At 40.6% G+C, this 14,555-nt stretch overlaps 1 protein-coding gene across 4 annotated transcripts in view; it reads left to right on the forward strand.

The window, feature by feature from the left end:
- The first annotated feature begins 1,208 nt into the window (after window positions 1–1,208).
- The window catches only part of OGDH (oxoglutarate dehydrogenase), a 47,895-nt gene continuing 34,548 nt past the window's right edge, over window positions 1,209–14,555 (forward strand). For all 4 annotated transcript variants that reach the window (XM_089538252.1, XM_089538254.1, XM_089538251.1 and 1 more), the window contains exons 1-2: window positions 1,209–1,292; window positions 6,544–6,787. In XM_089538252.1, coding sequence (XP_089394378.1) covers window positions 6,566–6,787 — 222 coding nt within the window. In that variant the 5' untranslated portion in view covers window positions 1,209–1,292; window positions 6,544–6,565. The remainder of the gene's footprint in view (window positions 1,293–6,543; window positions 6,788–14,555) is intronic.

A 14,555-nucleotide genomic window follows, 5' to 3' on the forward strand; every position in this document is an offset into this window, starting at 1 on the left:
TTGCTTGAAGAATAAAAAGGAAGACCACGTTCCAGATGGATGGTCTGAACTGAGGATGCCACAGCCCTCGGTCTGCAAGTCCTGAGCAGGGCTGTTGATGACAAGGGGACTTGGAGGCCTCTCGTTCATAAGTCAAAAAACAAAAAAACTTGACAACAGTCAACAAAAACAGGATCTGGAAACCATGAAGCCATGAGGAGAGACTTAGGGAGCTGGGGGTGTTTAGCCTGGAGAAGAGAAGGTTAAAAGGTGATATGATAGCCCTGTTTATATACTTGAAGAGATGTCATATTGAGGAGGGAGCAAGCTTGTTTTCTGCTGCTTCAGAGAATAGGACCTGGAACAATGAGGAAAAGAGATTCCAGATCAATATTAGAAGGAACTTCCTGAGAGTAAGGGTTGTTTGACAGTGGAACAAACTCCCTTGGAGTGTAGTGGAGTCTCCTTCTTTGGAGGTCTTTAAACAGAGGCTGGATGGCCATTTGTCAATGGGGATGCTTTGATTGGGAGTTCCTGCATGGCAGATGATTGGACTAAATGGCTCTTGGGGTCCCTCTCAACTCTGAGGGCAGGGAACCATCCCATTAAAAAGATGGTTTGTACAGCACTGTGTAAATGTACAGCGCTTTATAAAGGTTAATAATAATAATAATAATAATAATAATATGATTCTCAACATTAAAAAATCATAGAACCATAGAATCCTAGAGTTGGAAGAGACCGCAAGGGCCCTGATCCAGTCCAACCCCATTCTGCCATGCAGGAACTCTCAATCAAAGCATCCCTGACAGGTGGCCATCCAGCTTCTGTTGTAATAATCCAGTTGTTTAAAAACAACAACAACACAGCTGACAGCCCAAAGGACCAACAAATGGGTCCTAGAGCAGATGAGGCTAGAAATCTCCCTGAAAGATTGTGGTGCTTTGGGCACATCATGAGAAGGAAGGACTCATTGGAAAAGGCCATGATGCTGGGAAAGGAAGGCCACATCCAAAATGGATGCAGGAGGCTTATGGCTTTGATTGCAGGGGTTACTAAGCAGAGCAGTGGAGGAGGGCAAGGTCACGTGACGCAGAGGCCGTGTGCAAAACAAAAGGGCCGCTCCTTAGTGGGAACTCTATGGTCCTCTCTATGGTTGTTGGGCTGGCCAGGAAGCCGGCCGGCGTGCGTGCGTGCGTGCGTGGTGACGTCAGACGTCGAAAAAGAAAGAGGCGTGGCCCAGGGAGGTCGGCGCTGTCAAGCCCAGGTTTGAGGGGAAAGGGGAAGGAAGGACGGCGAGGCGCTGGCGGCAGGTAAGCGGCCTCTTGAGGGGAGGGAGCCGGGGAAGGGAAGGGAAAGGAAGGGAGGCCGAGTCGCAGGCGGCCTCAAGGGCTTCCCCGGGCGGTGCCCTTGGAGGGACGGCGCCAAGAGGGAAGCAAGGAAGGAAGGGCTGCATCCACACTGGAGACATAACCCGGTTTGGCCCCGCTTTTCACTCTCTTTCTGGCTCAAGGCTATGGGATTCTGGGAGTTGGAGTCCACAGCAAACTCAGACTCCCAGAATTCCATAGCCTTGAGCCACAAAAAGAGTTAAAAGCGCTCTTAGAAAGGTAAGTCTCAAAATGGAGGAGGGCCTTTTAGTCTTGAATCCCTCCTGGACCAGAGAGAAGTTGGGGAATGGAGGGCATGGAAAGGGAGAAACACAGGGCATTGCTCGATGAAAGCGAAAAGCACCCCAAGGCCTGTGCTTCTTAGGCTCACGATGGAGGGTCTCTTTCTGGGAGCCCTCCTGGACCAGAGAGGCATTGGCCATAGAGCAAATCCAATAGCATCCCTTGGTTGGCCCCATAAAGGTACCATTGTTTGGATCTTCTTGGACAGAGAAGGTTGGGAATGGAGGATGTGGAAAGGAGGACTGAGTCTGGTCCAGGCTGCAAAGGAGGACAAGGGCACTAAAATGTAGAGCATTGCCTGATAAAAGAGCTAAGGACCATCCTAGAAAGGTAAGTCTTTGTGCTTCTTAGGTCCAAAAACACACTGCAGAAATGATGCAGCGTGAGGCTGCTTTAACTGCCCTGGCTCAGTGCTAGGGAACTCTGGGGACTGTAGTTTTGTGAGACATTGAGAGCCTTCTCTGTCGAGATGCAGCTATAGTTCCCAGGGTTCCCCAGCACAGAGCCAGGGCAGTTGAAGCAGTCTCAAAGTGGATTGTTTCTGCAGTGCGTTTTGGACCTTACTCAGGCTCAAGATGGAGGAGCTTTTGGGTTCCCTCCTGGACAGAGAAGGTGGGAAACGGAGGACATGAAAAAGAGGACCAGGTCACCCTGCTTGTAAGCCCCAAAAGACAAGGAGAGTCCAGGTGTCTGAACCACAGAGGAGGACAAGGCACCGCCAAATGCAGGGCGTTACAACGTAGGCCCTTGTAACCTGACAAAAGCTAAAACTCCAACTCCCAGAATTCCATATCATCTCTGGTGATAGAAAGGTAAGTCTGTGCTTCCCAGCCACAAAGAACAAGCCACTGACTCAGATACACTGGACATGGGGATGTACATGCAGATCTGGAACAAGGCAAGTCAAGGGCTGAGAGAGATTGAGAATGGCAGATGAATTAGTTCTTATCCTCCCCGGATTTGTTATTATCCAAACTGAGCCATTGCTCAGGATCCCAGCTCAGTGGCATCCCATTCGTGGCAAGCAGCCAGAACTCTTAGACTGGGTTACCTCATCCAGTCTGCCTGATCCAAGTTCAGGGCTAATGGCCTGTGTGTTGTCTGGACAGAAAAAGGATGTGGAGAATCTGGAGCCATGTATCCAAAGGAGGGCAGCTAAGATGGTGAAGGGCCTGGAAACCATGAAACCCTTTGAGGAACGCCTTATGGAGCTGGGGATGTTCAGCCTGGAGAAGAGAAGGTTAAGAGTTGATATGAGAGCCCTGTTTAAATATTTGAAGGGATATCATATTGAAGAGGGAGCAAGCTTGTTTTCTACTGTTCCAGAGAATAGGACCTGGAACAGTGGATGCAAAATGCAGGAAAAGAAATTCCAGATCAACATTAGGAAGAACTTCCTGAGTCAGTAAGGGCTGTTTGACAGTGGAACACACTCCTTCCTCTGAGATTGTGGTGGAGTCTCCTTCCTTGGAGGTCTTTGAACAGAGGCTGGATGGCCATCTGTTGGGGATGCTTTGATTGAGAGTTGGACTGGATAGCCCTTGCGGTCTCTTCCAACTCTATGATTCTATAACCCATGTGTACAACAGGCCTTGAGATTTCATATCTTGTTATGCATTGCTGTCCTCAGGAACAAGTAAATCTGAAATACCTGCCAGTCCCTCGGTTAGTGATCATAACCATTGATCGAAGGTAGAATTTCTGGTTTACATTTGAAATATGTGTGGAAAGAAAATGGGAATATCAGTGATATCATCCATTCTTATTGGAAGAAGATCATAATGTATAATGTGATCTTGAATTCAAAACCTCTTTAAGATATTGCTGCCTCTGCTGTCCATGAACATTTTGTCAACCATTTTGTCCAGTCAGTATCAAAGTGCAGTTGTCTAGCCATAGATTTTCCTTATGCCTCAGAACCTGAGAGGTCTTTCTCTTGCAAGCCGTATTTTTCACCTTGGATTGAAAAGTAGTTTTACTAGCCCTTTGGCAATCCCTTTCCTGGACTTTATTTGGTAAGAGCACCAAAGCCTGCCATTGACCCATATCTTCTTCCTCTCATTTGAGCAACTGTTGCATTGTAAACAAATGGATCCTTCTCAGGAATGCATCCTGCTTACTTTTTCCAGCACTACAACATAGGAAATGTTGCAAAATTAGGCCACGGCTTGTAGGCAGTTTGCTGGATCTTGTGACTTCCATCTTACACAACTATTAGATTGAACACTGTTCGAACCAGCCTACAATGAATGGCATTAAGATGTGCATCGTGTCTAAGGAGACGTATATGAAACACGAAATGTGTGAGGCATAAGCAAATGTAATTGCTTGCTCTGTAAAGCATGCATTTGGCATGTTAAGTATTATTATATTCCCTTAGATTGCTTGTTGAGATAATTATATGTAATCTCAGCCAGCACAAAGAAGTTTCAAACAGCTTCCTCCTGCCTTGGGCATTCAGTTCAGAACTGAAGAGAAGCTGAATCTTGGCCTTTCCCTTAAAAGTAGCTCCATGGGAGCATGAAATTTGGTCTCAAAGCTTCTCCTTTACCCAGAGTTGTGAAGTTGTGGCTGCTGTCTGTGACCATACCCCTTTATAAGGGGTCCTTGGATAATTTTGTGTGTGTGTGTGTGTTTTAATTTTAGGAAACTTGTAATAACCTTGTTTAATTTTAGGAAAATGTTTGTGACTTAAAATACTTGCATATATAATAATCATCATCATATATAATCAGGGAACTTCAATCTGGGCGAGAGGGTCACATTGACTATGTAAGTTCCTATGTGTTTGCAGTGTGCCCAGAGTTGTTTTTTTTTTTCTGTGTCAAGCTTAGAACTGCACAAACTTCATTTGTTCCCATCTTCTGAATGAATCATAGAAGACAGGACAAAGTCTTTGAAATTGTGCTGTTTATTCTGTGACTGAGCTATGATGACATCAGAATTTTCTTCCTTTTTCCCTTTTGTTATCATTTAGCAGATTACAGATTCTCAGATAGCATCTTCAAAATAAATACGCTGAGGAACTTGCACTATCTGAACTGAATAGCCTAATAGTTATTCTGTGTTAAACTTCATTTAGTGGCTCTAGCAAAATAATTATCAATTAACTGTTAGCTTCCCAGCTAATGTTGTTTTGAATTGTAATATTGTTTTGAAAGATCAGTATGAAAGTTAATCGCATTATAAATAATTGTTTAATCTTAAACACTGCGTTTAGAGTTAGAAATCTAATTATCAACCATTTATACGTAGGTTGGAAACTATGACCTGTTACAGACTGCCAAAATAAAGCTGCTTCGGGTCTCTTTGAAAGTATGCTATTTAAATGATGCATGCGTCCTAAGAATCCGGAAGCTGCACCAAAGCTGCACTCCAGTGCTTAGGAATGGAGTGTGGCTTTGGCGCGACCTCCGGACTCTTAGGACCCAAGCATCATTTAAATAGCATACCTCCAAAGAGACCCAAAGCAGCTTTATTTTGGCAGTCTAACAGGCCTATATTTTGGTTAAACTGACTTAATACTGTATCCATTCCTTAATACTGAGGAAGAAGTGGAGAGTTGCAGGAATGGTTGGTGTCTTTGTTCAGTTTATTAATGCAGGACATGTTGAAGCATGTGCAATATAGAAACAATCTTTTATCAAGTTAGAATTGTCCTCATTTAACTATTAGTTCAAATGTCATAGTTCTGGGAAGTGAATTAAAAGTATAGCAAAAAGGGAATTGGATGAAGCCTACTCTACTAGGCTAAACTAGGCCATAAATATGAATAATCTGAATGAATTACACAAACAGAATTGACTTAAAAGGAGAAGGGAAATGCCGTGCCAATACATCTTGCCAGTGTTTACCAACTAGGAATGGAGGGAATAATGGATAATGTCTGCAGGATATAACCAAAATCATTTTCTTGTAGATTGTTTAGTAATCGAATGCTGTGCAATATTTTGTGTTCACTAGCTTTGTATGAGATTGGTATTGAAATTATGATTTACAGCAGCAGAATCAAACCTGTGGCCTTATAAGAAGTAGGGGCCTTGTTTAGGGTCTTATATATTACTTGGTCATTCTTCCAGCACACTTTTTTGCCCATAACAAACTTGAAGAAACTGAATTCTTTGCAATGTTACACTCATTGCCTTCTTATTCCTGCCACTACTCTGCTGCTACAGCCTACACTGAGGTATAGTGATGTTGGGATTTTACATATCAGTGCGTGGTGGCAAGTATTGACTAGTCCAGCACATCTGAGCCAGTATAAGACGGTTCCTTGTGTTCCAAGAAGCATGTGGCAACACAGTGTTGCAGGCAGAACTAGGTGAATTCTTTGGCTGTATTGCTGTGTTTTCAGAACAGCAGTAGGTCGAAGTGTAATTTCACTTCACTTTCTATTAGGGTTTATTTCATAAGTAGAAATTAGAAGTGAGCTGTCTTAATTGTCATTCACCATAGTAACTATTAACTCTGATGGTCTCTCTCAGATAGCCAGTCATCAGTCATTTAAGTCTGGCTAAAATATTCCAGCACAGTCTGTCAAAGACTCAAGTTCATTAAAATTATAGCACTTCAGTTTGCTTTTAATGTGCGTTATTTTATGTAAATAGATATCACCATTAAGCAAAGCTTTCTGGGCAACCAACAAAAACTGTTATCTGTAATACAAAATATATTACTACAAAACCAATGCTACCAATGCTTGTTACCTTTCTTTTTATCAAGCAACAGTTTTTGGACTACTTTATTTTGTTACTGGTATATTAAGTGGATATTGAACAAGTAACATTTTGTATAGAACTGTATGGGAACTGAGAACAGATGCACCTGGTTATTTTTTAAATCTCTGCATTTTGATGTAATAGCTAAACCATTTTTATTCCTCTCCCAACAGGAACCTGTCTGTTGCTGCAGAAATGTTTCACTTAAGGACTTGTGTTATTAAATTGAGGCCACTAACAGCCTCACAGACTGTTAAGACAATTTCTCAAAACAAGCCAGCAGCACCCAGGACGTTTCAAGAAATCAGGTGTTATAGTGCACCTGTTGCTGCTGAGCCATTTTTGAGTGGGACTAGTTCAAACTATGTGGAGGAAATGTACTATGCTTGGTTGGAAAATCCCAAAAGTGTACATAAGGTAAGGAGCAGACTCCCTACAATAAGCCTTGTCTTCAACATGTCACTGCTCATATCTTAATGCTGTGAATCATGAGGTAAGTGCAATTTGACAGAGCAGAGACTCCAGCTTAAAGACCCTAGAATCTTTCAATTGTGCAGAAACAAAAAGCACTTGACTAGCCAAGGATAACATCAGTGAAAGAGTCAACGCTGGAATGAATTTGACAGGTTTATGGCCACCTCCTCCTGAGGAATTGTCTTCTTGGCTCCAGCATGGATACAAATAAGGATGAGCTGCTTTCCTTCAGTGTTCGCTGAGAAATAGCTGAGCTGCTGTTGGCTATCTTATCTACAGTAACAGAGATCTCCTGGATAGAAGAAAGGCATTAAGATGGGTTCTATTTATACTGTTGTGTAAATACACACCACATCCAAGGATCAATGCAAGACACAGTGATGAGGCAATTTACTAGTCTTCTATTTATGGTAACCTCATTTCTCTACCCTGGAACACATCAAACGGACTCAACTACAAGTCTAAAGTTTATAATTGATATCATTTTTCATGTGTTTTGATTGCAAACATTATAAACCATATCTCAACTAGCTTCTTCCTTATTTGTGGGATAAAATACTATATCTTAGATTTCTGCAACCCCTTCTGTTTTCTGATATAGGACATGGTATACTAGGTGCAGTCAGATTGTATTGGTAACTGGTGTGTCCTGAACTTTGCGCAGCTGTGAACAGCACTGGGTGGTTGGAGCACGTCATACGACATGTACATTTTTCTCAGGGAAAGTAGTTCCTATCTGTCAAGATAAGACAGAACAAAAGCCAGGTGACTTGTTTGAAGGTCAACGAATGCTGGCATGCAAACCAGATCTGCTGGCTTATTGTAGAACTAGCTAGGGCAGGATAGGACAGGACTGCCAAGGCAACAACACAGCATTATCTGACAGAATGAGGGTTTGGCTCAAGGCCATGTTTGAGGTAGTTCAAGGACAAGTAATGTAGTAACCTAAACGGTATCTGGGATTGAAGGAGTCAAGTGGTGCAGAGGAATTAAAATTAGCTAAGAACAAGGAAAGATACAGTTGCGGGCAGAGTCTCCCTTATCGGAAATGCTTGTTACTAAAACTGTTTTGGATTTCAGATTTTGGATTATTTGTGTATACATGAGATACCTTGGAGATGGGATCCAAGTCGAAACATGAAATTCATTTATGTTTCATATATATCTTATACACATAGTCTGAAGGCAATTTTATATATAACATCTTTAATAATTTTGTACATGAAACAAAGTTTGTGTGCACTCAACCATCAGAAAGCACAGGTGCCACCCATGAAAATAAATTTGGATTTTTGGGTATTTTTGGAATTCTGGATAAGGGAGACTCAATCTGTAAAATCTACATGGTCAAACAACTCCAGCTGCTCACCTGAATTCATAATTTTTGAACAAAGAGATTCCTAAATGCTAAGTGTTCAAGTGTTGAAAAGATTGAAGAATAGGAGGTGAATGTTTTATCTTTCCAGTGCTGCAGTATAAGTCTTGTAGCCATCCAAAGGGAATGAATGCTTCTCAGACCAATCCGTACTGCTCAATATTCATTAGCACTGGACTTGTAGAACCCAAAGATATGTATAAGGCTGTGCTACACATTAATATTGCTGAATGAAACTTAGTATTATACCAGTGCATAAACAAAGTGTGGAAGTGATATATGTATGTACGTTGGTCTTAATTGCAAAGATGTGTCTGGTGAATATAGTGCAGGAATTCATGCCAGCAGTGCATGTGTGTTAATTTCATATACTGTTTAAATTTTGGTAAAGAAATGCACATAGGCCTGTTACAGACTGCCAAAATAAAGCTGCTTCGGGTCTCTTTGGAGGATGCTATTTAAATTATGCATGCATCCTAAGAATCCGGAAGCTGCACCAAAGCTGCACTCCAGTGCTTAGGAATGGAGTGTGGCTTTGGCCGCGACCTCTGGACTCTTAGGACCCATGCATCATTTAAATAGCATACCTCCAAAGAGACCCGAAGCAGCTTTATTTTGGCAGTCTGTAACAGGCCTTAGTTTTCAAAAGCTGCTTCTGAATTGTATGCTTGATAGTACAAATCTTTCTAATAATGAAAAAATTAGTGATCTCCAGGAAAGACTACTGAAGAGTCCTACCTGAAAACCTGAATAACTGCTTCCAGACTGAGTTGATGGTACTTAGCTAAATGGAACAGAGTCTGATTTAATAAAAACCAGCTTCTTCTGTACCTAGAGATAAACATTTAAGAACATGCTTGAAATGTCAAAGCAATTGATTTGATGAAAAAGGAAATCTAATGCTGTTTTATTCCACAAGGACTTGAATAGTGAGTGAATGTTCATTCGTAAGCATGGCCATTGTCCAGTTGGCACCAAACAGAACTGCATGGAGAACAAACAAGGACAGCATGTCCTTCCATCTCTTAGAAAATCTAGCCTTTCTTCCTACTCTGTATTGCAGAGTTTAAGGTGCAGCTACTAGGAAAATATTCTAATATAACTCTCCCTACCTTTGAGTGTAGACAGAAAAACTGAAGTTTGAGGAGCAATATTAAGAGATGAAGAAATATTCCTAAACAGATTTTCATTTTTGTGGTTAAAAACACATTTCTGTCAAGTGATAATTGAAATTATCACTTATTTATCCATTTATCTTGACTTAGACCTAACATTGTGAAAATCAAGAATAAATGGTGCCAAAATGAATTACGAAGAAACAAAAAAAATAGAGTGGTACTTCTTTATTGACTGCAATATAAATAGATTCTACTTACTTTGAAATGTAAGTTAGCTACACTTGATGTTTCTAACATGTATCAAATCAATCCAGCTGTCCATTTTTGGATGGGACATCTGTGGATTCAAGGTATAAAAAAGGTCCCAACTAAATGTTGTTAACTGCCATGACGACCCTCTGAATGAGACATCTCCAAGACCCCTGCCTGTCATACTCCACCCCACTGTTTAGGTCCAGCAAATTCAGGCCTGTGATCTCTTTGATTGTGTCTATTTGTCTGGCATGAGGTCTGCCTTCTACTTTTCTTAGCATTTTTGTCTTTTCTAATGAGCCATGCCTTCTCATGATATGGCCAAAGTATGACAGCCTCAACATGATAATCTTGGTCTTCAGGAAGAGATCAGGCCTGATCTGTTCAAGGACCCATTTGTTGTCTTATCTGCTTTCTTCACTGACCAACTCTTACATCCATACATGGTGATGGGGAATACAATGGCTTGGATAATTCTAACTTGAGTGCTCAATTGTATATCTTTGCACTTTAGGATCTTATCCTGTTCTTTCATAGCTACCCTTCCTGTTCCTAGTCTTCTTCTGATTTATTGGCTGCAGTCTCTGTTCTGATAGTTCTAATCTAAACATTAGGAAGAACTTATTTATTGCAAGAAGTGTTTGATAGTGGAATAGACTATGGCGTGAGTAGAGGAATTGACTTTCCTTTGTAGGTCTTTTTCCTTTGGATGATCATCTTCCAGGAGTCATGTAGCTGTATATTCCTGCATGGCAGGGAGCTGGACTATATAGACTTTGAGGCCCCTTCCGATTCTAAGATTCTGTGTTTCTAGGATTTTTTCCTTTCTTCAGTCTTTCTTTCTTTACAGCCATTGATATGCTCAATATTATATAAACTATTAATTCTTTGAAGCAATCCAGCAAAGCAACCATACATCTTACATATACAGTACCGTAACTTTAAATGTTCAAAATACTTAACTCATATTCCCTTATCTTTACAACAGCCCTGTTATACTGCTGAGGCTGAAGCTAAGAGATAATGGTTAAGGCCACCCAATGAGTTCATGTCAGAAGTGAGATTCAAGTGAAAGACTGATTTGTAGCTAAGTTCTTCAACCACTAAGCTGTATGGTATAACCTGTCTAATTCTGTAATGTTCACCTATGCTTGCAGTTTTTGCTGTAGGTTTTAAATGTGTTGAAACATATTGGCAGTGCTCACATTTTTTAGAGGTTTTATTATACTTCCCACTAATAGATAGACAGCAAGAACAAAAGAGATTACTCTCTATAGAGATCTCTTCAATAATATATGTCCCTGGAGCATCCTTTTATTTAGTGTTAGAAACAGTGTTGACCACAGTAGAAGATGCCAGACTTGGTCAGGTCAGATGCTTTCTGTGAGGTATGGTGCAAGAAATGCATAGTGGGAAACTGTAACCCTATAGCTCCCATCAACCAAGGATTGATTATAGAAACTGAAGTCTAAAAACATCTTAAGGGCAACAGTTGTCCACCCTGTTTTAATTTTTCCCATTGGACTTTCAGTTCAGTTCCGAATTTACTTCTCCATCCACTCTCATGGCCACTTCCTGTTGGTGAGAAGTGGTCATAATAATGGATGAGGAAGGCAGTCCAAAGAATCCAGAAGGAGAAGATAATGAATTGCAGAAAGAGGAATTTCCTGTTGTAAATTCCTACCACCCCTTCCAGTATCTAAATATTGGACAGTTCTGTTCATGTTGAATCTCTTATTGTTTAATTCTGTCATACTGTTTTCTCTTACTTCCTGCTCTTGGCATAGCTCTACTCCAGTGAATTGATAAAGTTTCCCTAGTATCTTGGTGTTAAACTGCTATCCTGTCTGCCTCACCACTCCACATCCTCTAGATCCCCTCTCAGCCTCCATCTTCTTTCCCATCATTCTGTAATTTTGCCTGCTAACAGCTCTTCTTTAAAACTACCTTCCAGTCTCCCTTCTAGTATTTTACTTCCAAATGTCTGTACTTGCACTGTCTTAATTTTTTCATCAACTTACCCCCTTTTACTCTGAATGTAACTTTTTGTCAGAAGTACTCTATTTATAGTGTACTCTACATAAAATGATGGTCTTGTTGCCTGATAAAGAACATACTTACTCCGTTGTTCACTTCTGTTGCAGTTGATCATTCTTGCTTCTCCTTTCCTTTGTGCTCAAATTTTCTTTAACCCTCTTATAGCTTTCAAAAAGTTAAAATAGCTATAAATGAAAACACATATCAATAAAAAAGTACAAAAAGTTAAAATACAGTTAAGTTATCCTTATAGTTAAAAGCATATCCATTAAAAAGCAAAAGAAATATAAACAAATACTCATTTTTAAAAAAAACACCTTTCCTTTCAGTTTACTTCTTCACTAAGTTTTGTGCCTCCAATTTCCATCAAAATTTCTGCTTGGATATCTAATTACATTCAAATTGAACAGTTTGTCTTTCCTCCCAAGTTTTTTCTTCTCAGTATCCAGTTCCATTGAATCCTTTCTACTAAGAAATCTCAGCGCCTTAGCTTTGTCTGGATTCCTCTTCTTTTGATCCTCGTGGTCAGTGTTTTGTTGATTTACAGTGTTTTCTAAAGCTCAGATCACTTATGGACCACATTTGTAACATTTTAGTGATCCTGATATTGATGATACTCCATATAACACGCGATGGAAAAACCATCTCATTCTCTATATACTGTCAGCTAAATCTGGTTTGTGTTGTGTTTATCCTCAGTGCTGACATGTATAACCCTGTTCTTCCTGGCTTTTCTTGTATCAAATATTTATCCTAGAAAGTGCCGTTGACCCATGACAAAAAGCAGTTAGGCCATAGCAGATAGGGGCAGAGTCACCAGCATTGCATAACACTCTCTCCCATTCTCTTCCTCTCTCTCTTTCTCTTTCTGTGCCACTTCATCTCAGATTAGGCTGAGGTCTGCAGATCCTCCATCCCAGCGCTAAACAGTTTACTGCTTACATCATTGAAATGCTTCACGTTGGAGATCTGTCTCTTTGTGCTTAATGAAGCTTTGCAAAGTGTCATGCACACAGACGATGTTGAAACTGTCTCATTCTTTCGGGGGTATATTTAATTGAGTATATGTGCATTTTACTATACTGCAGGGATCGATGATGATAGTAGGCCCTGGACCAATATATTGCCCTTTACCACCCATTGGCTGCTGCTTGAACTTCTAAAAGTCTCTCCAAACCCCAAACTGGAAGTGGCCAGACATTCACGAGGGGTTTTGAAAGGGATGTTTGTTTTTTAAATGTGAAAGAGGATGGGGAAATGCAACTTACTTAGAAGGTGGATTTCCTTTTCTGGAGGTTCCAGGATGGGTAGTTTACCCTTTCTGGTTTGGTTGGAAAATTGATCGTCTGGGGTATCTGGAGAGTTTGAGGGCTGTAAAAACAGCCTGGGAACAACAACCTTTTTCTTCCTTGTACAGTACTGCTGAAACGCTCATTTGGCCGTTGGGTGAGGAAGTTCCTTAGGCTTTTAAAATCACTGAACTGGGAATCAGTGGCCAATGTCTTAATGAACAGATGAACACTGCCCTGTTTCTATGCTACATCTCAGAGCCACTTGTTATTAGTGACCTTTGTTTATTTGTTGAAATACACTCCCAGTATAATAGCTCTTAATTCTGTCAAAAGACCGTGTAGCCTTTTCCATGAACTTAAAACAATTTTGTGGATCAAGATAACATTTTGATTGTGTAAATTGCATTTGAACTTGTCTTCACATTTTTCTTGTCAGGCTCATAGATGAAGAGAATTCTGTAGATGTAGCGTACCTTAATTTCACAAGATCCTCTGTGATCTTCTTGCAAAAAATGCTAGTATAATGTGGGCTAGAGAATGTGATAGTTAGGTGGATTTGTAATTGGTTGACTGATTGAATACAAAGCATTCTTGCCAATGGCTCCTCTTAATCTTGGAGAGAAGTGGCTAGCGGGTTGCCACAGGGTCCTTTCCTGTGCCCAGCACTATTCAACATTTTCATCAATGATTTGGATGATGGAGTAGAGGACATGCTTATCAAATTTGCAGATGATGCCAAATTGGATAGGGAAGCTACTACCCAGAGGACAAGCTCAGAATTCAGAATGATCCAGATTAGAAAACTGGGCCAAAACTAACAAAATGAATTTCAACAGGGAGAAATGTAGGGTACAGTGGGTCCTTGTTAGCCGATAGGGTTTGAATCCAGAATCCCCCATGGATAACAAAATCATGGATACTCAAGTCCCATGAAATACAACGGCATAGCAAAATTATATCAAGTGGCAAAATCAAGGTTTGCTATTTGGAATGTATACTTTTAAAAAAATATATTTTCAAGCCATGGATGCTTGAATCTGTGGATAAAAAATCCATGGATAAGGAGGGCCAACTGTACTACATTTAGGCAGAAAAAAAATGAAATGCACATATATAAGATGGGTGACCCCTGGCTTGACAAAAGTACATGTGAAAGGAATCTAGGAGTCTTAGTAATCACAAGCTGAAAATGAGTCAACAGTGTGATGCAGCAGCCTTAAAAGTCAGTATGATTGTAGACTGCAGCAATAGAAATATAGTGTCTAGATCAAGGGAAGTAATAGAACCACTCTATTCTGCTTTGTTCACTTGCCTAGAATACTGTCCACTTCTAGACACCAGCTTATATTGACAAGTTGGAGTGTGTCTAGAAAAGGGTGACCAAAATGGTGAAATGTCCAGAAACCATGGCCTGTCAAGGATTGGCTTGGGGAGCTGAGCATATTTAGCCTGGGTTAAGAGGTGACGTGATAGCCATGTTTATATATTGGAAGGAATGCCATAATGAGGATGGGACAAACTTGTTTTCTGCTGCTCCAAAAACTAGGACGCAGAGCAATGGATTTTAAAAGAGATTCCGCCTCAACATTAGGAAGAATTTCCTCACGGTAAGAGCTGTTTGAAAGTGGAATTTGCTG

This window comes from Sceloporus occidentalis, unplaced genomic scaffold (genome assembly GCF_023333645.1).
Source record: "Sceloporus occidentalis isolate IW3139 unplaced genomic scaffold, rSceOcc1.0.p SCAF_9, whole genome shotgun sequence".
Classification (NCBI taxonomy): domain Eukaryota; kingdom Metazoa; phylum Chordata; class Lepidosauria; order Squamata; family Phrynosomatidae; genus Sceloporus; species Sceloporus occidentalis.